Raw genomic sequence first — 26,498 nt, forward strand, 5'->3', positions numbered from 1 at the left:
ACTCGGTGCCGCGCTATGAGCTTGTAGATCTGCTATTTTTGAATAGCCACAGAAATCAAAAAACGACACACAGATGCGTTCCCGGTCTTGGGTTAAACATAATGTCATTTTGAAAACAATAAAAAAAAGATAGAGATAATAATAAAGAAAATAAATATGTCCTTGACGATGGTCAACTTGTGGCACATGCTACCAGATGGGTTTCACATCACTGATCTTTAGCTCTCTCGGGTGGTGTAGGGACACACCACACACACCTGGGCGATGTCGTCGTATTCGTACGTTCTCTTCAGAAACGTATCTGTGAGCCTGAGTCCAGAAATACTCTGGAAGAGAGAAGATACAAACAAAAACACAACAGTAAGCAGTGGTGGAAGAAGTACTCAGATATTTTACTTAAGTAAAAGTAGCAATACCACAATATAAAAATACCCTGTTACCGTGTTCAAAATGTTAATTGAGTAAAAGTACTTAAGTATTGGCATGAAAATATACTTAAAGTACCAAAAGTAAAAGTACGCAATTGTTTGAAAATAGCCGATCAACAAGGTCACAACGCGTTGCATCGCGACGCGTTGTGAGCTTGTAGATCGGCTATTTTCAAATAGCCTAGGTATAAAATACGGCTAAAGTGGTTAATGTATGTTTTATAATGTAATCATTTATATCTGCAAAGTAACTAGTAACTAAAGTTTTCAAATACTTGTAGTGGAGTAAAAGCACAATATTTGCCTCTGAGATGTAGTGGAGTAGAAGTAAAAGTAATGACTAAATTGGTACATAGAAACAGCTAATAATCATGTTTAGACAAGGGATGAACTGAATTAATTTTAAAAGATGAAAAGGGCCATGTTAATCTCTGATTGATCATAAAAGTAACTGACATTCAGAGAACATTGACATCGAAATCAGAGCAGATTCTCAGAGTACGTACTTCCGAACGCACCCAATGATTTATGACTAGTGTCAAGCAGAAAGTTGGGATTCTAACCTGCAGCCCCTGGACAGATGACAGCAGTTTGAGAGGCAGGGAGAGGAAGGCACTGGGACCGACTTTCCCCAGCTGTCTGCCCGATACGCCACACCAGTGGATGGACCGGGTGTTACACATCTCCAGAACCAGGTCCATGGTTCTCTCACTGTCAACACAATGTCAGTACAATACGGTAAAGTGCTGGAAGTGATATCCTCATAGCGCGGCACAAGCTCATAGCGTGGCACCGAGAGCCGCACTTTTTGAAAAATCGTGAACATTTGTGCAAATCTTTGAATATATATATTTTTGAAAGCAATTTTCACATTTTCAAATCTTTTGCTTGTTAGGGTCCCTGGAACAAAATATTTTGAGATGGGGATCCACAGCCAAATACATATCATTTTGGGGGTCCTTGACATGAAAAAGGTTTGAGAACCACTGATTTTATAGCAACATAGGTGTTTCAGAAAACTGATTTAGAAGACATTGTAGAATCCCCCCAGAAGCAAAGATTTGAGTTACAAATGTTCGCTTTAAAAATATATATATTCAAAGATTTGCACACATTTTCAAGATTTTTCAAAAAGAGCAGATCTACAAGCTCATAGCGCGGCACTCTGCTATTTTTGAATAGCCAATGAAATCTTAAAATGACACAGATGCGTTCCCGGATTGAATGGGTTAAATCCGTAAGAGTGAAGGTTTGACCTGCAGTTGGTGATCTTGCAGGTGATGTCAAACGGTTCCTCCAGGTTGACGGTGTCTGGGATCATCTCCAGTGACAGCCTGATGTCCCCGTAGCCAGGAGCCTGGAGGACACACGCCACAACACAAATATCAGATATCCTCGCGTTGAAAAACACAGTACAGTTGAACACATGACAAAACCAGACGCTTTTGTGTGGACATCGCTGTCGTCAGGCAGAAACCTTGTATCTCCGGGTTTCACATTTGTATGTTTTTTTTTGTAAATTAACGTCCTTCATCACACAAGAGTGTTGTAAAAAAGTGAAAATGTTTGTGTCAATTAATGTTTTGTTTGTTTGTTTAATGTTCACACATCTTTTCTATTGATATGTTGGATTCATGTTAATGTGTATTTTCAGACAGTTAACCTTTTAAACCCTCAATATTCAGTCCATTGGCCATTGGATCTGTGCTTGGTCTGCTCTTTTTCCCTCTACATTAACTCTGCAAAAATAGCCTACATCTACAAGTCTCACAACGCCTAGCACTCAGCTATTTGTGGCTAATGTTCCCCATCACACAAACATTTGGAGGACCCCATGTAGTAACGCTGAGGACCCACTCGGGGTCCCGGACCCCCTGTTGAAGATTCCTGCTGTATAGACCAGACCAGAATGCTTGAATGTTTGTAAACAAACAGGTATTTCTAGGTATTCCTAAAATAAAGTGTCCAGAACATTAGCTATGTCTAGTTTGTCAACCTGTGGATATTTAGAACACAATAATATAGTTATAATAGTCAATAACAATATCTTAAAGGGCCATTTCACCCCTGGAAGAAGTTTTCGGTCTTTTAATGAAGTTTAGGAGTCAAGAAACAAGATCCTGGGTTTTTTTTGTGAATAATCTGTGTTTTTAGATATCTAGTAATCTTCGCAATATTCGTGACGTTATTTGCGTCATGAGAGATTGGTCTCATTCCTTTCCGCACTACATGTCTCGGCGTGTCTCAGTCAGACCATCTCAAAAGACAGCCCCAATGGGGTGTCCGTAACACTTTGTTCAACCTTCTTTCCCCACTCGGCCACTCCCATTAGCTGCGGCCAGCGGCCCTTGCAGAGTGAGGCATTACTTTACCTGAGTTATCTTCTGATAGTTGTACTTGAATGTTGACATGAAATAATAATCCTGTGTAGTGTTTCATAAGCGCAAGCTTGAAAAAAAAAATACAGCGTGGAGTAGCAGCGCTGGTAAACAAACACCGTCACGAAAGGCTAAGATCATAATACCAAGGATGTGACAGTGATGTCAATACTATGCGACACGGAAGTGAAACTGCATGAAGATACTAAGGATGTCCCAGTGATATGACATCACTAACGAATCCTTGGACATATATGTAACTAGATGAACGTTTGCGAGGACAGCCAGTGTTGCCAGATATTGTGAGAGAAATAAGCAGCCAGGTCTATGAAAACAAGCCCAAAAGAAAAATAACTATGCCAAGAGCACTTTACCTAGACATGGGATATTATATATTTGAAAATTGCTGATCTACAAGCTCACAACACTTCGCAACCCATTGTGAGCTTGTAGATCTGCTATTTACAAAAAAATCTTGAGGGGGAAAAAGTCCAAAATGTGGATTTTTTTTTTTTTTTGCAAAATATTTTTATTTGCTTTTCAAAATGTGGAATTTTTTTGACACATATTTGTTAGGGGCTCCCTGCCACAAATTATAATTTCAGATGGGGGTCTGTGGAAAAATACATGAACATGTTTGAGAACCACTGGTTTAAACAGCAATCAAAACATTTGGAAACAAGCCCAAATATCAACTACATTTTAGAAAGAAGCCGCTTATAATAAGCAGACATGGCGACACTGGCATGCTGTTTGGATGTTATTGTTGGAGATCACACCCACATGGAACCTCCCCTGCCACAAGGCACCAAAGCATTATGGTCATTGTAGTAATGCAGCAGTCCAGTCAAACCCTAGTCAAACACACAGATTTCATTATTTTTCTGGCCATAGGGTGCAAATTTTAAATTGTGCTACTGTTATCTACTACAAATACTATTACCATTGAGTGATTGCAGTTTCTTCCAGGGGTGAAATGCTCCTTTAAGTGTCCTGTTCTTCCAGAAATAAGGTTAATGCATAATACTGCACCAATGTGACGCAGCCAGAGTTATCTAACCGGAAATATGTCATGATGTCATGATGATTCGGTCTATATATGTAGATATCTAGATTTGTTTAGGTTTTCTTTGGCATGCTCGATTCCCCCCCCCCTCTTTGTTCCTCTTGTCCCTTTTCTGTAGAACAACAAAAATGATGATTACACACCTGTAAATCTGTGATGTGAAAGTTGATTCTTGATATTGTATCATCACTGTTTTGATTGATTTATTGAATATTTAGGCCTGCACTGTAAATACTGCACAGGACTGTTGGTGTTTGTTGTTTTGGGAGAAATAAATACACCCAAACCTACATTCTGGACTTTGTCAACCTTTTTGGAGCCTTGAGCCATCGGCCAAACTTCACATACTGTCAGGCAGAATATCGTATAATACAGTATGTCCACATTTCACCTATTTATGTTTTCTCATAAATTAATGCCCTATTTTAGGGTCACTGCCAATTGCCAGTGTCACACAAAAGTAGCAATAATAGATTTAGTTTTATAAATATTGAACCAATGAGGCCGATTCTACAAAATGTCTTCTAAATCCTAACAGTTTTTTGAAAAAAACGTATGTTGCTATAATCAGTGGTTCTCAAACTTTTTCCTGTCAAGGACCCCCAAAAATGATATGTATTTGGCCGCGGACCCCCATCTCAAAATATTTCGTTCCAGGGACCCCCAGAAGCAAAGATTTGAGTTACAACTAGAAAAAGTGCTCCTCGGAGCACAGGTCTCCGCCAGGTCAGGTAGAATAGGCCTCATGGTGGCGCTATAACAGGCCCATGTGAAAATGTTGTAAAATTTGGGGCAGAGGTTCGGAATTGGCATCCAGGGAGTGTGTGTGCAAAGTTTCGCTGCGATCAGGCCAACGGTGCCGGAGATTAGCTGTTCACAGACAGAAGGACAGACGGAAAGGGTGCAAAAAAACATACTTTCTCGCCATGCCTTCGGCCAGGCGGAGACAAATATTCGTTTTAAAAATAAATATTTTGATAGATCTGCAAAATTGTCAGGATTTTTCAAAAATAGCAGATCTACAAGCTCGTAGCGCGGCACCTACGAGCTTGTAGATCTGCTATTTTTGAATAGCCCAAAGAAATCTAAAAATGACACAGATGCGTTCCCGGTCTTAATAGGTAAACATACTCAACCATACAGATACCATTTTATTCACAAAAAAAAGTGATGAAGGAAGAAATGAATAAATACCATTCTCTGTAGCTGACTGGTCTGCAGCCTGCCTCTCTCCCCCAGGTTGGTCTTCCAGACGATGTCCAGCTTGCCGATCACCGTCACTCCCTTGATGACTCCGGCCTTCTCCGCAAACTCGGGCTTGGGTTTGAGGCAGTACAGGTACTGCCTCGTGTCCATGGGCTGCAGGTAGGACATCTTACCGAACGTAGACATTCTGACAGAGGGGGGGGGGGGGGGGGCAGCGTCACACAGGACAAAGAAGACACCATGAGAAACGGCAAAACGCTCGCACGATAGATGGAAACCCGCCCGCCTGAGGTGGTTTTCAAACCATTTAAGACGGGAGGCTGATTCTACAAAAATGCCGTCTAAATCAGTAGTTCTCACACTTTCAAGATTTTAAAAAGAAATTGTAAAAAAAAATTGTAGATGTAAAGTGCTGCGAGCTTGTATATCTGCTATTTTTGAATAGCCAACGCAAAAATCTAAGATGACAGAGATGCTTTCCCGGTTTTTAACCTTGTTGAGGTTACAAATGTTGAGGTTTCTTTTTTTTTTTCAAAGGTAGGGTAAGTGATTTTCTTTAACTAAAATAAGTGTTAAATAGCTCTATATTCTGATAGTACTCATTGCTATAGAGTGTTTGTTCAGTAACAGGAGTCTCCATGTCTCTCCAGCTCTTTAATAAACAGAAAATGCATATTCAGGTCGGGATACCAATTTTATCCAACCAGGATAGAGAACTCAGTCAGGATACAGATTAAACAAGTGACATTGGAAGTGATGACACAAAGAAATGAGCAGACACAATTGGAACTGGATCTCTATCAAAATGAAGCTGATACATGGGTACTCGCTCCTGATTGGCTGAAATGTTGTCAACTACCTGAAAATGTTTTTTCTGTTTATTAAAGAGCTGGAGAGACAAGGAGACCCCTGTTACTGAACAAACTCTGCTCTATAGCAATGATTACTATCACAATATAGAGCTTTAACCTTTTAACATAAAGCTTTTTGTTTTAACCAAAGAATATCACTTACCCTACCTTTAACTTTTTTTTTACCTTTCCATGTTCTACAAACAAAAATGGCCACACCTGCATATAATGATAACATTCTAAATATCACGTACATATCTGCTTTCACCACACAACCTGTATATACTGTATCTTTATTTGAAATACATCCCAACTTATTTCGCCTGTTCTCGCACCTCTGAGATGTTTGGCGTCGCCTGGAGTACGCAGTGGGCTTTAACCTACTTTAACCTTTTATACTTTGGCTATTCAAAAATAGCAGATCTACAAGCTCATAGCACGGTACCGAGTGCGCTTGTAGATCTGCTATTTTTGAAAAAAAATATGTGCAAATCTTTAAATACATATTTTTTTAAGCGAACATTTGTAACTCAAATCTTTGCTCCTGGTTACACGAGGTTAGGACACACCTAGTCTGGGAGGCATTGCGTCGGAGCTTGGACAGCAGGGGCACGGCCACTGCGTTGTGATTCAAATCAACAGCCAATGAAGAAAAGGGGGCGGGATCCACATGCACTGGGTGTTGCATCTAAATAGGATCGACGGGAAGCAATTTCCCCTTGAGAAATTGCGGCCGCCATTGTTGTGTACTGCTGTTTGCCTCTTGTCGGACTTTTTAGACGAGTTGCACAGCTCTCAGACCGGTAAGAGGCGTGTCCGATCAGATTCTGAGCGTAAATTACATCCCGCCCACAAATACCAGGGCTCTGGCCCAGAAGTTCCTCGCCGAGCTGGCGAAAACTTCTGGGAACTCAGATTAGGACACACCTAACACACTCATTATTAACCCATTAAGACCGGGAACGCATCCGTGTCATTTTAGATTTCTTTGGCTATTCAAAAATAGCAGATCTACAAGCTCATAGTGCGGCACCGAGTACCGCGCTATGAGCTTGTATATCTGCTATTTTAGAAAAATCATACATTTGTGCAAATCTTTAAATACATATATTTTTTAAGCGAACATTTGTAACTCAAATCTTTGCTTCTGGGGGTCCCAGCTTTGCTTTTGGTCCGAACCGGCCCACCACCCCCCGGACCAGACCGGGGGGGGACGTTTCACTGTTTTAACCCAGCAACCCTGTGTAAATTACGCCACTGCTGGAAAGCATCCCAGCCCAAACGTTAACGTAGCCAATAATTGGGCCGCGCGACCCGGAAATGACCGTAATAATCCTAAAACGGGAGCAAAAATATTAAAAAATAAATAAATAATAATAATTATTATTATTATCCACTTCAGGTTAAAAACTCTGCATAATCACTGTACTAATGGTACACGGTGATGTAAGCAACACAGCTGCAGCTAATCAAATGAATAATGGGTGTGTTTGATTTTAGGTGTGTCAATGCTCTGGACACACCTAGCCTGGGATCATTACCATTTTCGGGTATCTGATCAGGTCGGAGAGGAAATAACTTTACGTCATTAGGCGGACGGAACCCACGACCGGAACCTCCGGCACCGTGCACTTCCAAAATGATTCCCCTCGTTTAAAGTGTGTTAAATTTGGTATATTCGTTTCATTTGGTATAATAATCGTTTGGCATGTCCGTTTTTTATTCTTACTCGTGGCGCGACTAGCGAGACGAAACTAATTGATTTGCATTATGTGGGGAACAAAAACAATGCGACAACAACCGGATACATTTTTTTTTCTTCTAAACCAGATCACACGGCCCAGTTTGGAACGAATACCAGGCTTTCCTCTGCGGTGGAAAGCCTGGTGACACGAGGTTAGTACACACCTAACACACTCATTATTAAGCCCATGCTTGTAGTTACCCTTCTTGTCCAGTGGATGCCACCGTGTTGAGCTCTGTGACGTTGTACATGATGGAAGGTTCCAGAGAGACCTTCTCCATGAACATGGGAGAGGTGGTGATGTTTTGGATCTGAGCCTCCAGGAACACCTCGTCTGTCTGCAATGGACCACAACGTGCCAACGCCGCAACGTTAGCTAGCTGCTAACCGCTAACTACAACAACCTACAAGGTCGCGCATTGACTTTAATTATTCTAGTAGTAAACTGTAACAAGTATGAATGAATGTACTCTTCATAACGTGTAAGAATTAAGAGTTAAAGGATCACAAGTGAAGCTGAGATTCAGGGAATTAAAGGTAGCATAAGTGATATATTTTTAAAAAGCTCTATATTCTGATCAGTGTTGATTTCGTTGACTAAAACTATGACGAAAAATGCTCGTCGACTACCTTTTTTCACTGACGAAAACGAAATAAAAACGAAATAAAAACCAAGATATGACTAAAACTAAGACTGAATATATTGACAATTTCGTCAACAAATAAAAACTAGACTAAAATGTTAGGGAGAGACTAGTGGAGAAGAGATCCAGAACTAAGACAAGTCATTTTATGTTTGGTTCTGAAAATAGCAGATCTATCTGCCATTTTCAGTATGCAACCAAGTGTAAAATCAGCCATTACGGCGCCATCAAGGCACCGCCAAAACACATTTTAGTTGTCTAAATCAACAGTAGATTTAGTCGACTAAAACTAGACAAAAACTAAAACATTTCAAATGAAAATGAAATGGAATTTTATTCAAAATACTATGACTAAAAATGAATCAAAATATGCTGTCAAAATCAACACTGATTGTGATAGTAATCATTGCTAAAGAGTAGTATCTTTCAGTAACGGGGGGTCGGCCCGTCTCTCCAGCTCTTTAATAAACATTTCCGGATCTGGATACCAATTTCCTCCAATCAGGAGAGAGAACAGCATCATCGGACACAGGATAAACAATTGAAATTGGAAGAGATGAAACATGTAAAACAAGCTGACAACATTGGAACTGGACCACTATAACGATAAATGGGTTCTCTCTCCTGATTGGACGGAACTGGTCTCCCACCTGAGAATGTATTTGCTGTTCATTAAAGAGCTGGAGAGATGGGGGGGAGACCCGAGCTCTGGTCCATAGCATTAGAAGGAGTTCTCCTAAACGCGATTGTACTTTCGATCCTTTCCCCTCATACCCGCGGTAGCACAGGCTGCGCAGCCTCTCGTCTGTAGTAAAAGGAAGGAAAACTTTTTTTTGGTTACTCCACTGCGCCCTCTACAGATGTTGTCAATGGAATTTTTCTATTGACCATATTTTTCCTTCCGGTGAAATATTTTCTTTTCTGGTCAAAAAGTGTATTTTAGACGTGAGGTGGGGGGCTCAGAGTGTTCTCACTAAGTAGAGTAGGCTTTCAACTTCATAAAACCGTCTTTGTTTTGGTGAGTAGCGAAAGCGTATTTTTAATTTTTACTACAGACGAGAGGCTACGCTGCCTGTGGTGCGAGCGCAAAGGCTCGAAAGTCCCATAGCGTTAAGGAGAACTCCTTCTAACGCTATGGACCAGAGCTAGGGAGACCGCTGTTATTGAACAAACACTCTATAGCAATGATTGCTATCAGAATATAGAACTATTTAACACTTATTTTAACAAAAGAATACCACTTAAACCACCTTTACAAACCTCATAAACGGTGCTCAGTGTATCTTCAGGGTTACAGTGCAGTTAGTACAGTGCTGACCAACATGGTATACAGTAGGGGTTGCACTAACTATTATGGTGATGATTTATTTACTTTTGTCCTCATCGGTAATACATACAACGCCAACTAGTCGCATTTAAAATTGTATTTAAATGATAAGTAAAGTTAACCCATTAAGACCGGGAAAGCATCTGTCATTTTAGATTTTAACCACTTTAACCATTATCTTATACTTTGGCTATTCAAATATAGCAGATATACAAGCTCGCTGAGCTTGTAGATCTGCTATTTTTTGAAAAATCATGAATATTTTTGCAAATCTTTGAATATATGTGTCCCGCCGTATCCCAGGGACTGTCTTCTCGCACAGGCTGATTTTTGATGTAGTTTTTAAAGCAAACATTTTTAACTCAAATCTTTGCTTTTGGGGATTCAACAAATATAATCTTTTTTTAAACAAAATTATATGTATTTGGCCACGGACCCCCATCTCAATGTTGTTCCAGGGACCCGCCCCTCCCCCCCAGAAGCAAAGATTTGAGTTAAACAAATATACAAGCTCATAGCGCGGCACTCAGTGCCGTGCTATGAGCTTGTATATCTGCTATTTTTGAATAGCCAAAGTATAAAATAAAGTGGTTTATGCATTACCGGTTTGAATGGGTTAAACAAATAATTCCTCATGGCCTCATGGAACACGTGTGTGTCTTGTCCAATCATATTCAGACTGAGCTAACTTTTAGATGATATCTAAACTGTTAGTCTACTCAACATTAGCTACAGTAGTTGTCTACAGTGGTGGACAGTAAACGAAGTACAATTACTTGAGTACTTCAGGTACTGACTCTGACTTCTCTGCAGTGGTGGAAAGTAACTAAGTACATTTACTGTACTTAAGTACACACCTTTTTTTACTTTACTGGAGTATTTCCAATTTCAGTACTTTTACTTCTACTCCTCTACATCTCAGAGGGAAATATTGTACTTTTACTCCGCTACAATTATTTGACAACTTTAGTTACTAGTAACTTTGTAGATTTTAATTAATATTACAAGACATACATTAACCACTTCAGCCCCATTTAAAATTTGGCTGTTTGAAAATAGCCGATCTACAAGCTCAAGCTCGTTGTGAGCTTGTAGATCTGCTATTTTCAAAAGATCGTTTAGCCATTTTGAACACTATGAGTACTTTGCGCGAATACTTTTGTAGTTTTACTCAAGTCAGTTTTGAATACTGGACTTTTACTTGTAACAAAGTATTCCTACATTGTGGTATTTATTGATACTTTTACTTAAAAAATAGAACTTTGTCCACCACTGGTTCTCGGAAACGAGAACATAGAACTTATACTTGTTAATGTATTTCTAAAATGGCAACAAATAGCATATCTGATATTTTGACTTATTTTATAACATACCTGATTATGGAAACGTAAACAAACAACATTTCACAGAACTTCACAGGTTTTGTAAAGTTTCAGGTTTCTGGAAGGTTCTGGATTATAAGTCAACTGCTGTAATTCTCAGTGCAACCTCTAGTATACAGTAATGAGTAAGAAGCAAAGATTAGTTCATGCCTGCAGAGGAACCACAGACCAATATTCTGACTGGGGTTAATTCATGTTAAAAAAAAATAATCATAGAACTTATAGCTCCTCCGTCCCATTACCTCATAAACCTTACACCCAACCGTCAAATCTGAGACAAAATAACTACAGTATATACATTATATTTTTTATTTTCTGCTTGTTTGACTTGCAAGGTGTTTCACCCTACGTTCATCCTTTTACCCTTTAAGACCGGGAATGCATCTGTGTCATTTCAAGATTGTGTTGGCTATTCAAAAATAGCAGATCTACAAGCTCATAGCGTGGCACCGAGTGCTCTTTTTGAAAAATTGTGATTTTTCTTGCAAATCTTTGAATATATATATTTTTAAAGCGATTTTTTTTAAATAAAATCTTTGCTTCTTGGGGGTCCCTGGAACAACATATTTTGAGATGGGGTTCCGTGGCCAAATACATATCATTTTGGGGGTCCTTGACATGTAAAAAGATTGAGAACCACTGATTATAGCAACATATACGTAAAAAAAAAAAAAAAAGACATTTGTGGAATCCCCAGAAGCAAAGATTTGAGTTACAAATGTTCGCTTTAAAAATATATATATTCAAAGATTTCCACAAATTTTGTCATGATTTTAAAAAAAAAGCAGATCTACAAGCTCATAGATGAGCTTGTAGATCTGCTTTTTTTTATCTCTGCTATTTTTGAATGGTTAAAATTGAAAATGACAGATGTCTTAAAGGGTTAAGAAACCATGTCAAATGATTGGAGCACCTCATTGATGACGTCGCTAAAAATGTTAAAGGAGCACTTCACCCATTTTCAACCTTATATAATTGTCCTCAACGCTCATTATAAGATGGCACCATTTCTGTCTACTGGGTTTGTGTCTCATTGGTGGTCTGTGGACAGTTCAGAAACCCGGCTACCAATGACGTCATCGATGGGGTTACCGAGCTAAAAGAAACGACAGACTTTCTCTTCCTGGAAAGTTAGCACGCTGAAATAGAAGCCATTGTTCTTGCAGAAATAATAAATAAATACATAAATAAGGTTTGAAATCACTGACATCTGCAGCCTACCAATGATGTCACTGGTAGGCAGGTTTCTGAACTGTCCACAGCCCTCCAATGAGACAGAATGAGTAGACAGAAATGGTGCCATCTTATAATGAGCATTAGTGAGGGCCAATTATTAAAGGAGAATTCCGTACTCGCCTTTTCCTTACCTTTAAGTGATGTTATTATGTCCTAGGACGAGTGGTACAGTAGAACATTTTCATAACTCCATCCCGAGTCTTTTATAACATACCTCATTGTGGAAATGTAGCTTTTTTTGGTGATATCTGACTTTCATAATGACAGAAAACTCTCCACCGCGTTTGTTAGATGCTCCAGAAGTCTCGCAAGACGAGATTTGACCCGTGATTTCATCCAAGCCGCTTGTAAACACTACGGCGGGCCATTTGGGACAAAAAATACTGTGGCCAGGTTTCTGTCATAATGAACGTCATATATATAAAAAAAAGAAAAGATTTGAGCGATAAAAATATGCGATCTAGCGCATGGACCGTCCGCTTGGGTTTTTAGCTGCGGTGGACTCGGGATGGAGTTATGAAAATTTAAGATAGGTTGACAATGGGTGAAATTGTCCTTTAACAAAATTCCGGCGGGACGATTAAGTTGAAATTTGAGTACCTTCATTCACATTGGAATAACAATAATGATGATAATAATAATCCCAACAACAATAATCGTAACACAAACCAGCCAAGTTCCCCCAGTGTTTGATCAATGCAATCATCCCAGCCCTCTGCAATTTAGCAGCAAGCCCAAAAAGAGTCCAGTAATTAAACAGTTAATTAGACCGTTAGCCCTGCTGTGTGAAATGAGTTAGCAAAAAGAGTGCAGAAGCATTCAAAGAAAGAGCAAAAGCTAAATATGGTGGAAAGTCCACGTCGTCATGTACCAAAGTACTTCCTATATAAACCCATTGATCGTCAAACTCCATGTTGACCAGTTAAGACTCATTGGAAACACACGCATGGCACAGCTAATCTACAAGCTCACAACAGAGCTTGTAGATCTGCTATTTACGCCTCATGTTTGCCCCAGAATAGGGACGCTAATACAGGAGTTAGTGTTTTATATGTATTTTCATGAATATATATTAAAATTATTTTCCACATATTCCCCCCCCTACTTTTGCTCCTTCTTAGCGGCCCCAGAGAAAAGACAAAACGCTGCTGCGTGGAGATTAATTGAAGCTAATTAATGTTCAGCGAATGAGAACAGAGAAAAAAAAAAAAACAATTACCACTGAACTGAGGTCACTCTAATGGAGAAAATAAAATACAAGACATCATAAACATGAATGAAGTTACATGCCAAAGACAAATGACCATGAATGAATAACTTGCATTACAATACAAAATGCTGCAGGTATGCAAATGAAAAACAAATGGGGATAAAAGCTCAATTTCTTTGCCTTGGAAAAACCTTGCGTCTCCAACTGTGGTGATTGAAAAGATGCCTTTGCTCTCACTGTGTAGAACAACTGTTATATTATATTCAACGCTGTTGGACAGAAGAAACCTTGTATTTCCATTTTTCATCTTCTTATATTTTTTTCAGAAATTAATGTAATATTCTATACGTCTGACGCGTGACAGTGTCACACCAAAAATAGCAAAGATAACCCACAGATATTCTACAACTCACAATGTGTTGCATCACAATCTATTTTCATGATTTCTGAAAATCTTCTAATTCTTAATTTGTTTTTTTGTTTTTTCAGGCCTTTCTTGCCTATTGATAGTTACAAGCAACAGGAAACAGGGAGAGAGTGGGGAGTGACAACCATAGACTGGACAAAGGGAGCGTAGTCTCGCGTAGCCAGACAACTATTCTGGAACTACACTTCCCGAAATCCGAGAGAGGAAACTGGCACTTCCTTCTTTAACTATACATTAACCACTTTAGCCCTATTTTATACCTACAGTAGGCTATTTGAAAATAGACGATCTACAAGCTCGCGATACGTTGTGAGCTTGTAGATCGGCTATTTTCAAACATTTTAGTACTTTTACTTTTGGTGCTTTAAATACATTTTGATACTCTTGTACTTTTTTTTTTCTCCCTGAAAATTAACACTTTTGGACATACAAGGTTTCCACCCGACAGTGACGTTATATAAACTGTGTAAAACAAAGTGAAATCAGTTTTTTTTTGTTGCTAGACATACAAGGTTTTTACAGGACATGTGTCTCATACTACTCTCTATATTAGCATTTGGAAAACGGTTCCAACCACAGAATGTGAATATGTCATGAGGCATGTTATGTGACGCAGTGGTTCTCAAAGTGGGGTCCGGGGACCCCCAAGGTCCCCATCAAAATTAGTTAAAGGAGTAGTTCCCACAGAAAATGACTTGTTTTCTATCAATTACAACCCCCATGAAGCCTTGAATTCATGGAGATTTTTTGTTTTTTTGTCGCATTCCTGAGCCAATAATTTGATGACCGGCGGGAAGATGCTAATGTATCCGGTAGGAGACTCAAAAGAGACTCTTTGCGTCTCCTACTGGAAATACACCCGGCCATCAAATTATTGGCTTAGGAATGCCACAAAAACTAAAAAATCTCCATGAATTCAATGCTTCATGGGGTGTGTAATTGATAGAAAATAAGTATTTTTTGGGTGAACTACTCCTTTAACATAGCGTCAGAATCTACACACAACACGTTGCGTTGTGAGCTTGTAGATCTGTTATTAAAAATAAAATAAAAAATCTTGAAACAAATGTGATTCTTTTTTTTATATTTTTGAAACATTTTAACAACACAAATCTTATGGGGTCCCACTGGAGCTAAATATTTCAGATGGGGGTCAGCGGCAAAATATATATTAATTTGGGGGTTCCTTGACATGAAGTTGTTTGAGAACCACTGATAGTAATGGTGCAATGACAATTATTATAAATAAACTAATAAAATAAAAGTACAGTTTTAACAGGCAGAAAGCCATGGTGAGAGATGAGGGTACAACAAAATCACTGTTGACAGCCAGTGGTGGAAAGTAACTAAGTACATTTACTCAAGCACTGTACTTAAGTACAATTTTGAGGTACTTTTTTTTACCCTACTTTAAACTTCAAAGGCAAATATTGAACGTTTTACTCCACTACAATTACGTGGCGGCTTTAGTTACTAGTTACTTCGCAGATTTAGAGTATTAATATAAAACATGATTAAGCGCCATTTTATACTTCGGCTGTTCAAAAATAGCCGATCAACAAGTTCACAATGCGTAAAATTTTATTGAATTTGGTACCGTAAGTATATTTTGATGGCATTACTTTCGTACTTTCACTCAGGTCAATTTTTTATATACAGGCCTTTACAGAGTAATTGTGTGGTATTGATACTATTACCAGGGGTGCATTGCTCGTGGGACGGTCTTGCACGGCGTGCAGGAACCTATTTGACCAGGAGCACGCGCAGGCACACGCAGAGATTTAAAACAACTTTAAATTCACACCTCAACAAAGTTTACAATGGCTCCCGACTCACACCAGGTACATTAACATAGGAATGAGCCTAGATGCATATCAATTGTCCATTGTGTGACCTGTAGTGTAGGTGTTAAGCGACGTGCGCGTCACGTCATTAAAAGACAGTGCAACCACGTTCCAATTCAGCATTGCAACACTGACTATTACCTAAGTAAAAAGTACCTCTTCCACCACTGTTGCCAGCCATACTTCACAATACACAGTTCCTAACATAGACATCACCCACTTTGAAAAAAAAAGCTTACCTCTGCATTGTAGAACTTGGTTTTTACATCCAGCGGCTTCAAAACCTGATTGAAGATAGATTGCAAGCTAAACGCTGTTGGTTTCTCACTGTGTTCCTCCATTCAAAAGCAAAGGATTTAAATAAAAATACACAGTGTCTAGTAATGTATTATTAACATTAGAAATCCTATCAAAAGACAAGAAACTGAAAGAGTAAAATGTAATGAAGTAGTTCTGAACTGCTACTCTTTCAACTAACTGTCTACGACGTGAAGTTGGGAATCCTTTCTCACACTGAGAGTGCAGTGTCTCTCCAGCAGCACAAAGCCCATAGCTTCTATGCTAATTGGTTTTCGCTCTATTGTAGACTTGTGACATTTCTCAGACTCCTATCAACACATGCTTTAAAGCCTCAGTCCGTAAACACGTGAGACCGAATTTCTATACCACTCAGCCCAGAGGGAAAACCATGCTTGGGTCAAGGGGGGGGGGGGGGGCCTTTGCACTTATGAGTTTAAGGCAGTGCTACTCGTCCACCAGTTGGTGTCCTAACCACACACCAGGGGTGTAAATGTCTCAATGGAAAGAGTAGGGAGATCACTTCCAACCACAACACATGTCGTTGCTGTCTCTTATCTCCATATTTTTTTCCGTGTTTTTTCGTAAATTAACGCCCTACTTGACCATACTACAGTGTCACACAAAAGCATCAAAATATATAATTTTGGCCTTCGTTATAATTTTTGATCAACACAAATTCAACCATACAGTACATACAGTATTGCATACAGTACATTTTATTATAGTGGTTCTCAAAGTGAGGTCCAGGGACCCGCTGGGTTACTTGAGGGGGTTTCAAATGGACCTTACATGTCAGTAACTCAAGAGAGTGTACAAATGGAACCAAATGGACCCTTACGGGTCGTTGGTTCCATTCTTTGTTGTTCTGAAACTTTCATCACACAACGCGTGGAGATAGTTCAAGCATAACTCACCTGAAATTTGAAGAATTTTCGGAAATAGAGTTTCTCCCCGTACTGGGTTGTATAACTGACTGCACACACTAAGCTAAAGAAAAGAGAGAGAGAGAAAAACAAGTTCAGCATAGCAAAGAATTATTCTGTAATATATCTTTCATTCTTTCACCCTTTGAGTGTGTAAAAAGTCAGGTAGTAACCACTGACCTCATACAGCATTTTATGTTTTTTGGGGGGTAAATTAAAGCTCTACTTTGTCGTACAACAGGGTCGCACACATGTAGCGAAAATAGCCAATCTACAAGTCTACAACCCATCACTGTGACGTGTTGTGAGCTTGAAGATCTGCTATTTTTCATTCATGACAATAATATCTTTTTTTAAAGTAAAAGTCTGTCTGGTTTTATAAAGATTCAGTATTAAAAAGCACTTGTGACTAAATAATAACTACATTGGATCCATTGGAACACAGGTAATCCCCCCCCCCCCCCCATTTCCTTACCCATTAAGACCTGGAACGCATCTGTGTCACTTTAGATTTCTTTGGCTATTCAAAAATAGCAGATCTACAAGCTCATAGCGCGGCACCGAGTTCCGCGCTATGAGCTTGTAGATCTGCTATTTTTGAAAAATCTTGAAACATTAGATTTTTTTCAAAAAACTGTTTTCTGATTTAGAAAACATTTTTAAGAATCGCCTCAGGTCTTAAAGGGTTAAAACTAAAAGACATCCAAGGTTTCATCATCCTAGGTGATGATATGATGTATCATTTGTCTACATGTTGACCATAAAGACACACATATGAGTTCCGATCTCTTTGACTTCGTGGTGGATGACGTCGTCGATGCAGCTCTCTGGCTTCAGCTCCGTGACAGTGGAGTTAGACGCTGAGAGGTTCAGCCTCTGGGAGCTGGTCTGGAGGTCAGCCTACAAACAGACAAACAGTGGTGAAAAAAGTACTCAAATGTTTTACTTAAGTAAAAGTATCAATACTGCAATGTGGAAGTTCCCTGTTACAAGTAAAAGTCCGGAATTCAAAATTTACTTGAGTAAAAGTACAAAAGTATTGGCATAAAAATGTACTTAAAGTACCAAAAGTAAAAGTACTAAAATGTCTGAAAATTGCAGATCTACAAGCTCACAACGCGTCCTTTACTGGAGTGTTTCCAATTTTCTATACCTTTACTTCTGCTCCACTACACCTCAAAGACAAATATTGTAGTTTTTACTCCACTACTATTTAAAATAAAACTTGAGTTACTAGTTCCTTTTTGTAGATTTTGATTATTATTACAAAACATACATTAAAGGGATAGTTCACCCCTAAAATGACTTTTTTTCTATTGATGAGTCACCCCATGAAGACTTGAATTCATGGATTTCTTTTTGTTTTTGTCGCATTGCTAAGCCAATAATTTGATGACCAGCGGACCGGTAGGTAGCGGTTCGGGTAGGAGACACAAAGGAGACTCTTTGTGTCTCCTACCAGAACCGCTGCCGGTCATCAAATTATTGGCTTAGGAATGCGACAAAAACCCTTTAACCACTTCAGCCCTATTTAAACATTGGCTATTTGAAAATAGCAGATCTACAAGCTCACAACGCGTCGCATCGCTGTGTACTGTGAATGGTTGCAAAAGATGCACATGACTACATCCATACACATTCCTACAGTAAATAGATGGGTCTTTAGCATGCTTTTAAAATTCCCTAAGGTGGAATACATCTGACCTCAAATACTGTCAGATCTAAGTGACCTAGAGCTGGAAGACTGGTCCAAGAGGTCCACAAGCTCATAGTGCGAGTGCCGCGCTATGAGCTTGTAGATCTCCTACTTTCGAAAAATCGTGAAAATGTGTGCAAATCTTTGAATATATATATTTTTAAAGTGAACATTTAACTCAAATCTTTTCTTCTGGGGATTCTACAAATGTCTTCTAAACAGTTTTTTAAATAACTTATGTTGCTATAATATCAGTGGTTCTAAAACATTTGTCAAGGACCTCCCAAAATGATATGTATTTGGCCGCGGACCCCCATCTCAAAATATTTTGTTCCAGGGACCCACCAGAAGCAAACATTAGTTTGCTTCTGAGTTAAAAATGTTAAAAAGTAAAAAATGTTCACTTTCTTTAGTGCCGCGCTATGAGCTTGTATATCTGCTATTTTTGAATAGCCAAAGAAATCTTAAAATGACGCAGATGCGTTAAATGTCACTCTACGCTTCACTGGGAGCCAACGGAACAAGTGCAGTACCTTTACGAGGATGTCCTTCACTATCTGGCTGCTGTCATTGTGAACGCTGATGTAACTGGAGAAGGTCTCGCCAAGGAAAATATTTCTGTTGAAAACACATATTGTTTGAGATTATGTACCATGTGATTGAACTTGACAAATATTATTAAATAAATCAATTAATAACACCGCCCAGAGTCGAAAGTTTGTTATTGCCGTTTTGACCATAGAGAACACCAACGTAAAACCAATGCTGAAACTAATCTGATACATTTATAGAATATAAACTTTATATGCCATTGGTTAAGGCCAGGTATGGGCCTCTTGTTATTCAAAATTGCTGTATATTCACTCATTTGAACAAGAAGAAGATGGTCATTTGGTCTTTTTATTACCCAAAGTTCTGAGGTAAAGTTAGCATCTCTCCCAGCATTAGCGATTCAGCTCCTTTAATAGTGGACGGGTCCTCCTTCATGAGTCGATCAAACACATCCCCTGTGGACACACACAAACATACACGACATGCTAATGCTGCGTTCACACTGGCCGATGCAAAGCTACAGGCTATCATTTTCAATGGAAGCCTGAGACAAATGGAACCAAATGGACCCGTAACTCTCAGAGTTAAACACCGGTAAGGGGCCATTTGGAACCCCCTTACGGAACCATGAGGGTCCCTGGACCACACTTTGAGACCCACTGGTGTAGCAGAGTGTTTCCAGTGAGCCAGAATGCACACTATCCGAACCCTGACTCTGTTTGACCAGAATGGAACAAAGCCTTCATTAGCATAATTGGTAACACCTGTGAAGGAAGAAAGGACGAGGCCCCATTTCTTTCCAATATGGCTGCTGTGGATAGAGCCTATTCGTTTTTGTCACATTTGTCACATTACATGTTTATAGGTGTAAACTAGAAAGAGCGCTCCTCGGAGCACAGGTCTCCGCCAGGTCAGGTAGGTTATTGTGGCCTCCTGGTGGCGCTATAATAGGCCAATGTGAAAAGGGTGGCATTTATTCTTAGGTCTTTCACGGCAATCGGACACTGCATTCATGATTTGAGGCATATTGTTCCAAAAATGTGTTTTTCTAAATTAGACCTGCTGGTGGCGCTATAACAGGCCAATGTGAAAAGGGTGACATTTATTCCTCGGCCTAGTGGGAATGTGCGTGCAAAAGTTCACGAAAATCGCATGCTCCGTTCATGATTTGAGGCATTTTGTTCAAAACTAACCAATCCTGCAAAGTTTGGAAGCCAATCGTAGCCAATCAGGATGGAATATGGAAAATCGGACAGATCCGTGTTGATCACATGACTAGAGATACTGTGTACCGATTTGCATGAAAAAGAAATTTGTGAAAAAAATGTGTTGTGCAAAAATCGGCCTCCTGGTGGCGCTATAACAGGCAAATCTGAAAAATGGCGAAGGTTCGGCTTTGGCATCCAGGGAGTGTGTGTGCACAGTTTTACGGCGACCGGGCCAACGGTGCCAGAGATTAGCTACTCGCAGACAGACAGACACACACGGACGGACAGGGTGCAAAACATAGTCTCGGCCATGCCTTTCGGCCTGGCGGAAACAATTAAGTGGTTAATCAATCCGTACTATAAAAGCAAGTACTCCAGTACTTTAACTCAAGTACAAGTAATTATACTGAGCAACTTTGACTTGTTGAGTAATATTTGTCCAGGAGTCTCTACTGTATACTTTTGACTACTGGGGTTGAGTTCTTTGTCCACCTCTGGTTAAAACTAACACCATAAATTCCTGTCAGGCCCCTGCATCTAAATTTGGGAGCTGGATCTAACATAATCAAAGGTCATATGATGAAGGCTAATCTAATCGAGCTAATCTGGTGCCTCATTTCTGCAACCAAAACATAATGCAGCTAATGGCCCAGCATAATACCTGTATCGCACTCAACTTGAACTGTTCTGTTGCAGGACTCAATGAAGCTGATGAAGTATATTTTAATTCATTTATATGCATATATTTTAGATATTTCTTTCAAATCCATTGTTTAACAAACAATAAACAGTAACAGAAAATAAACACTTTGGGTAAAGGTGGTGAGAAACTATTATTTTCTTAGTTGGCACAACAGAGAAGTTGTTATATTACAATATTTATTACCTCGAACAAAATTGGATGGGGGTTTTCATCCCATTACTGTAAGTTGAGCGGGTTCCAGGGTGTGCCCCGCCAAATGATTGATAGTTAACTCATTCAATCCGGGAACGCATAGCTGTGTCATTTGTATTTAAAAAAATATATATTGTATTTTTCCGCGTACCCCCATCTCAATATATTTTGTTCCAGGGACCCCCAGAAGCAAAGATTTGAGTTAAAATATCTATATATATATATTCAAAGATGTGCACAGATTTTCACGTTTCCTTTTTTTTAAAATAGCAGATATACAAGCTCATTGTGCGGCACCGAGTGCCGCACAATGAGCTTGTATATCTGCTATTTTTGAATAGTCAAAGACATCTATAAATGACACAGATGCGTTCCCGGTCTTAATGGGTTATTAAGAACCAAGGCACTCGGGTGGCGCAGTGGTCAAAGTAGCAACAAAATGGATCCTTAAAAGGTCTGTAACTCTGGCCGTGTACAAATGGACGGGTCCATTTGGTTCCATTTGTACTCTCTCAGAGTTATGGGGGTCTGTGGCTTAATCAAGCACATCAAACTTTTCAAGCAAAACTTTGAGAAAGGCCATCTAACCGTAGAGGCTGGGCAACAACGACAAAAGGGTGAATTACTACTGCTGCAGCCAGAATGAAAGGCTCTCAGCTAAACTCCCCAGAATAAATAACTGTTAAAAATGGGACCTGAACAGAGTTAATGTTATACCAGTGGTCAGTATTGCCAAGACAATTTTTTGGGGTTGTTTCTAAAGCGCAGTTGCTTATTTGGGCTTGCTTCCTAATCCAGTGATGCTCAAACATTTTTGTGTCAAGGACCCCGAAATGAATATGACCCCCATCTGAAAATATTTTGTTCCAGGGAATCCCTAAGATATATATAATATATCTATTTAAAATGTTTCAAATACATTCAACATTATTATTTGTTTTCAAGATTATAAAAAAAAAGCGAATCTAAAAGCTCACAAGCTTGTAGATCTGCTATTTTCAAATAGCTGATGTATATACACGCATGTTTTTGTAGAGCTGGCCACTTGTTTCTTGCTAAATCTGGCAACACTGCCAGTGGTGCGCGCGGCATCATAAAATGTCATGCGGAAGCCGGGGCGGAAGCCACATTTTGATAACATTAAAGTTGATTATCCAGACGCAAACTCGACTCAATTCAATTCCATTATAGTGCCGAATCACAAACAGTGTCTCAAAACACTTCACATGTCGTTGCTGTCGGGCAGAAACCTCTTATCTCCATATTTCAAATGTTTAGTTTTTTTTCGTAAATGAATGCCCCACTTCTTCGTGCAACGGTGCACAAAAGTAGCAAAAACATTTATATTTTTGCGTTTTAACCCATTAAAGCCGGGAACGCATCTGTGTCATTTTAGATTTCTTTGGCTATGCAAAAATATCAGATATACAAATTCATGTTTTAAGGCGAACATTTTTAACTCCGACCTGTGCTTCTGGGGGGGGGGGGGGGGGGGGGGGTCCCTGGAACAACATAGGGGGTCCGCGACCAAATACATATCATTTTGGGGGTCCTTGACATGGAAAAGTTGGAGCACCGCTGGATATAGCAACATAAAAGTTAATTAAAAAAACTGTTTATAGAATATATTCAAAGATTTGCACAAATGTTCACACTTAAAAAAAAATAGCAGATAGAGTGCCGCGCTAAGATCTGCTATTTTTTAATTGCCAAATAAATCTAAAAATGACACACAGATGCGTTCCCGGTCTTAATGGGATAAAAAAAAACTTGAAAATAAAAGTTGTTAAGTGTGTCTGTGAGTTCCAATGAAAAGTATTAACGAGAGCTTGTGACTAAATTATAACTAAATTGGATCCACAGGCACACAGGTTCCTTTTCACATTTCCTGAAAAGTGACAGTTTTGGACATACAAGGTTTCCACCCGACAGCGAATACTGTAGAGCGGTTTGTCTGTGAGCAGCTAATCTCGAGCACCGCTGGACAGATTTAGCATGAAACTTTGCACGCACACTCCCAGTCGGCCAAGGAAGAACCTCCACCTCATTTCTTTGTGTTCAAATTGGCCTCATGATGGCGCTATAACAGGACGCTTCACCTTTGGCCTATAACTTTTGTCCTAATCGATTTGAAAACCTTTGATTTTGTTGAGAACACGTTGCAAATAAATATAAATAAACTAATTATGTTTTTGAAGATACAAAGATAAATATTCAAGTCAACTTACATATTTTGCCTTTAAATATGTACTCTTGACAATTACAGGGTTCAATACATTTGCTGTGGCAAAAACATTTGAACAGACCTATTTTGATTAAAACAACAAGTTAGAAAGTTAAAAAGCTCACAATGCCTTGCAGAAATAAGTTCGGAGCTGGAAGATCGGCTATTTCGACTATGTTATAACCATTTTGAAAGTATAAAATCATTAAATAAGGCCTATTTTGGCCATTGTAAATTATTTATGTGGTCATTGTGAGTCATTTCTTGGTAGATAGAAGTTTACAAAGCGTAAAAGGCCAAATGTAATTTTTATATACAGCATATGTTCTAATCATATGTTCCAATCAATGGTTAAAATAAGTGTTAAATAGCTCTATATTCTGACAGTACTCATTGCTATAGAGTGTTTGTTCAGTAACAGGAGTCTCCATGTCTCTCCAGCTCTTTATTAAACAGAAAATGCATTTTCAGGTCGGAATGCCAATTTAATCCAATCAGGATAGAGAACTCAGTCAGGATACAGATTAAACAAGTGAAATTGGAAGTGATGACACAAAGAAATGAGCTGAACAAATTGGAGCTGGAACACTATAAAAATGAAGCTGATAAATGGGTACTCTCTCCTGATTGGCTGAAATATTGTCACTTACCTGAAAATGTATGTTCTGTTTAATAAAGAGCTGGAGAGACAGGGAGCCCCCTGTGACTGAACAAACGCTCTACAGCAATGATTACTATCAGAATATAGTGCTTTAACCTTTTAACAAGAACTTTTTGTTTTCACCAAACAATATCACTTACCCTATACCTTTAAATTGTTTATCGCAATTATTTGTATTAATGGTAAAATGCCATGATCCTGACCGCCCTAATCATGTCCGGTCTTACCTGGCAGGTCTCTGTCTTCACATGTCACTGGCATGTTCGTGAACAGAGTGGGTTTAGTCAGCCGCATCACTGTAAACGACAGAAACACACACACACACACACACACACACACACACACACACACACACACACACACACACACACACACACACACACACACACACACACACACACACACACACACACACACACACACACACACACACACACACACACACACACACACGTTATTTTATTACAGATTATTATGCCAAGATTACGCACCAAATTTGAGTTTACTGAACCGATAAATATATCGACATTTAGAACCAATAGCCAACTTAATTGCTCATCTAGTCTTAATCGAATAATCAACTTTTAATAATGAACTAAAACATGCGTTATACTTCGTTGTACAATGGTGGCATGCAAAGATAGCTTGTAGATCTGCTATACTCTATTTTCATAATATATATTGGTGTGGGAGCGAGGGGTGGGGCTTCACTCAGTAGAACCCAAACACAAGCCCCGAAAGCATGCCTTGCTTTAGTATCACATTTTAACCCATTCAATCCTCGAACGTATCTGTGTCATTTTAGATTTGAGCTATAGCCATTATTTTATACTTTGGCTATTCAAAAATAGCAGTTGTAGATCTGCTATTTTTGAAAAATCTTGAAAATGTGTGCAAATCTTTGAATATATATATTTTTAAAGCCAACATTTTTTAACTCAAATCTTTGCTTCTGGGGGGTCCCTGGAACAACATATTTTGAGATGGGGGCCCGCGACCAAACACATATCATTTTGGGGGTCCTTGACATGAAAAAGGTTGGAGAACCACTGATATCGTAGCAAAACTGTTAGGATTTTGTTGATGCGTTCCCGGATTGAAAAACGCATATATGCCATTATAACTAACTATAGTGCTGTGGTTATGATGGCCTGCAATATCCAACAGCTGCAGTCAGCCTTCAGTTATGGCAGAGGTTCTCAAAGTGGGGTCCGGGGACCCACTGGGGTCCTAGGAAGGGTTCCAAGGGGTCCCCAGCTAAATGATTGATAGTTAGTAACCAAATGGACCTTTACAGGTCTGTAACTCTGAGAGAGTGTAACAAATGTTACGCTCTCAGTTATGGGGGTCCGTGGCCTAATGCATATCAAACTGGGGGGGGGGGGGGTCCATGACATTAAAAGGTTTACGAACCACTGAATCACAAGACCCAGAAGAGTTAGTTTTAGTTTTTCCCTCTTGGTCTAATTGTGGGTTGTGTCTGAAACGGTATAATCATACAGTATGATTCATACTGAATTGATGCTGTTTTTAAACTAGTTTTTTTTGGGGGTTGTAATAATAATAATAATAATACTAACAACAATAATAATATTAATAATAATAATAATAATAATAATAATAATAATAATAATAATAACAATAATTAATTATATTTATATTTATATAATCTTGTTTTTGGGGGGTTGTAATAATAATAATAATAATAACTAATAATAGTTTATTCATATAATCTTGTTTTTGGGGGGTTGTAATAATAATAATAACTCAAAATAATGATATAATCTTTTTTTGTGGGGAGGGGGGGGTTGTTGTAATAATAATAATAACTAATAATTATCATTACATCCATAAAGCACTTGAGACTGCTTCTGAGGGCAAACCTTATCTATTATAATATCATATACAACACAAACGACACAGCTACACGGTGTGTGTGTGTGTGTGTGTGTGTGTGTGTGTGTGTGTGTGTGTGTGTGTGTGTGTGTGTGTGTGTGTGTGTGTGTTTATAAGCCATTAATAACATGTATTAACATTGTGTTGCAATAACACCAAACCCTAACAACCAGATATATGCTGTTGAAACTAGCTATTAGTTTATTATTATGACCAATGTTTGACCAACAACGTTATCTGTACAGTTTTTACATTAATTTAACAAACAGCATACCTTTTAATGCCAGCAGGTGCTCCTGTTTGGCCTGGTTTACCTCCATGGTTTACACTTTAAAAGCTCATTGAGCTGAACTCCTGTGATGTTGTTGTTGTTGGTTAGCCTGTGGCTAATGCTAGCTTG

General features: G+C 39.0%; 1 protein-coding gene across 1 annotated transcript; it reads right to left on the reverse strand.

The window, feature by feature from the left end:
- On the reverse strand, positions 1–26,498 carry trappc13 (trafficking protein particle complex subunit 13). The gene is made up of 13 exons (XM_080419910.1): positions 26,373–26,498; positions 24,430–24,498; positions 19,570–19,669; positions 19,196–19,280; positions 17,739–17,866; positions 16,958–17,030; positions 15,983–16,027; positions 13,482–13,499; positions 7,875–8,011; positions 5,067–5,265; positions 1,685–1,785; positions 992–1,139; positions 1–326 (listed from the first exon to the last, which is right to left on the reverse strand). The coding sequence occupies exons 1-13, from the start codon at positions 26,416–26,418 to the stop codon at positions 219–221; spliced, it is 1,257 nt and encodes a 418-aa protein (XP_080276036.1). The 5' UTR covers positions 26,419–26,498; the 3' UTR covers positions 1–218.

Source organism: Gymnoscopelus braueri (genome assembly GCF_963280865.1).
Source record: "Gymnoscopelus braueri genome assembly, chromosome: 22".
In the NCBI taxonomy this organism is placed as follows: Eukaryota; Metazoa; Chordata; class Actinopteri; order Myctophiformes; family Myctophidae; genus Gymnoscopelus; species Gymnoscopelus braueri.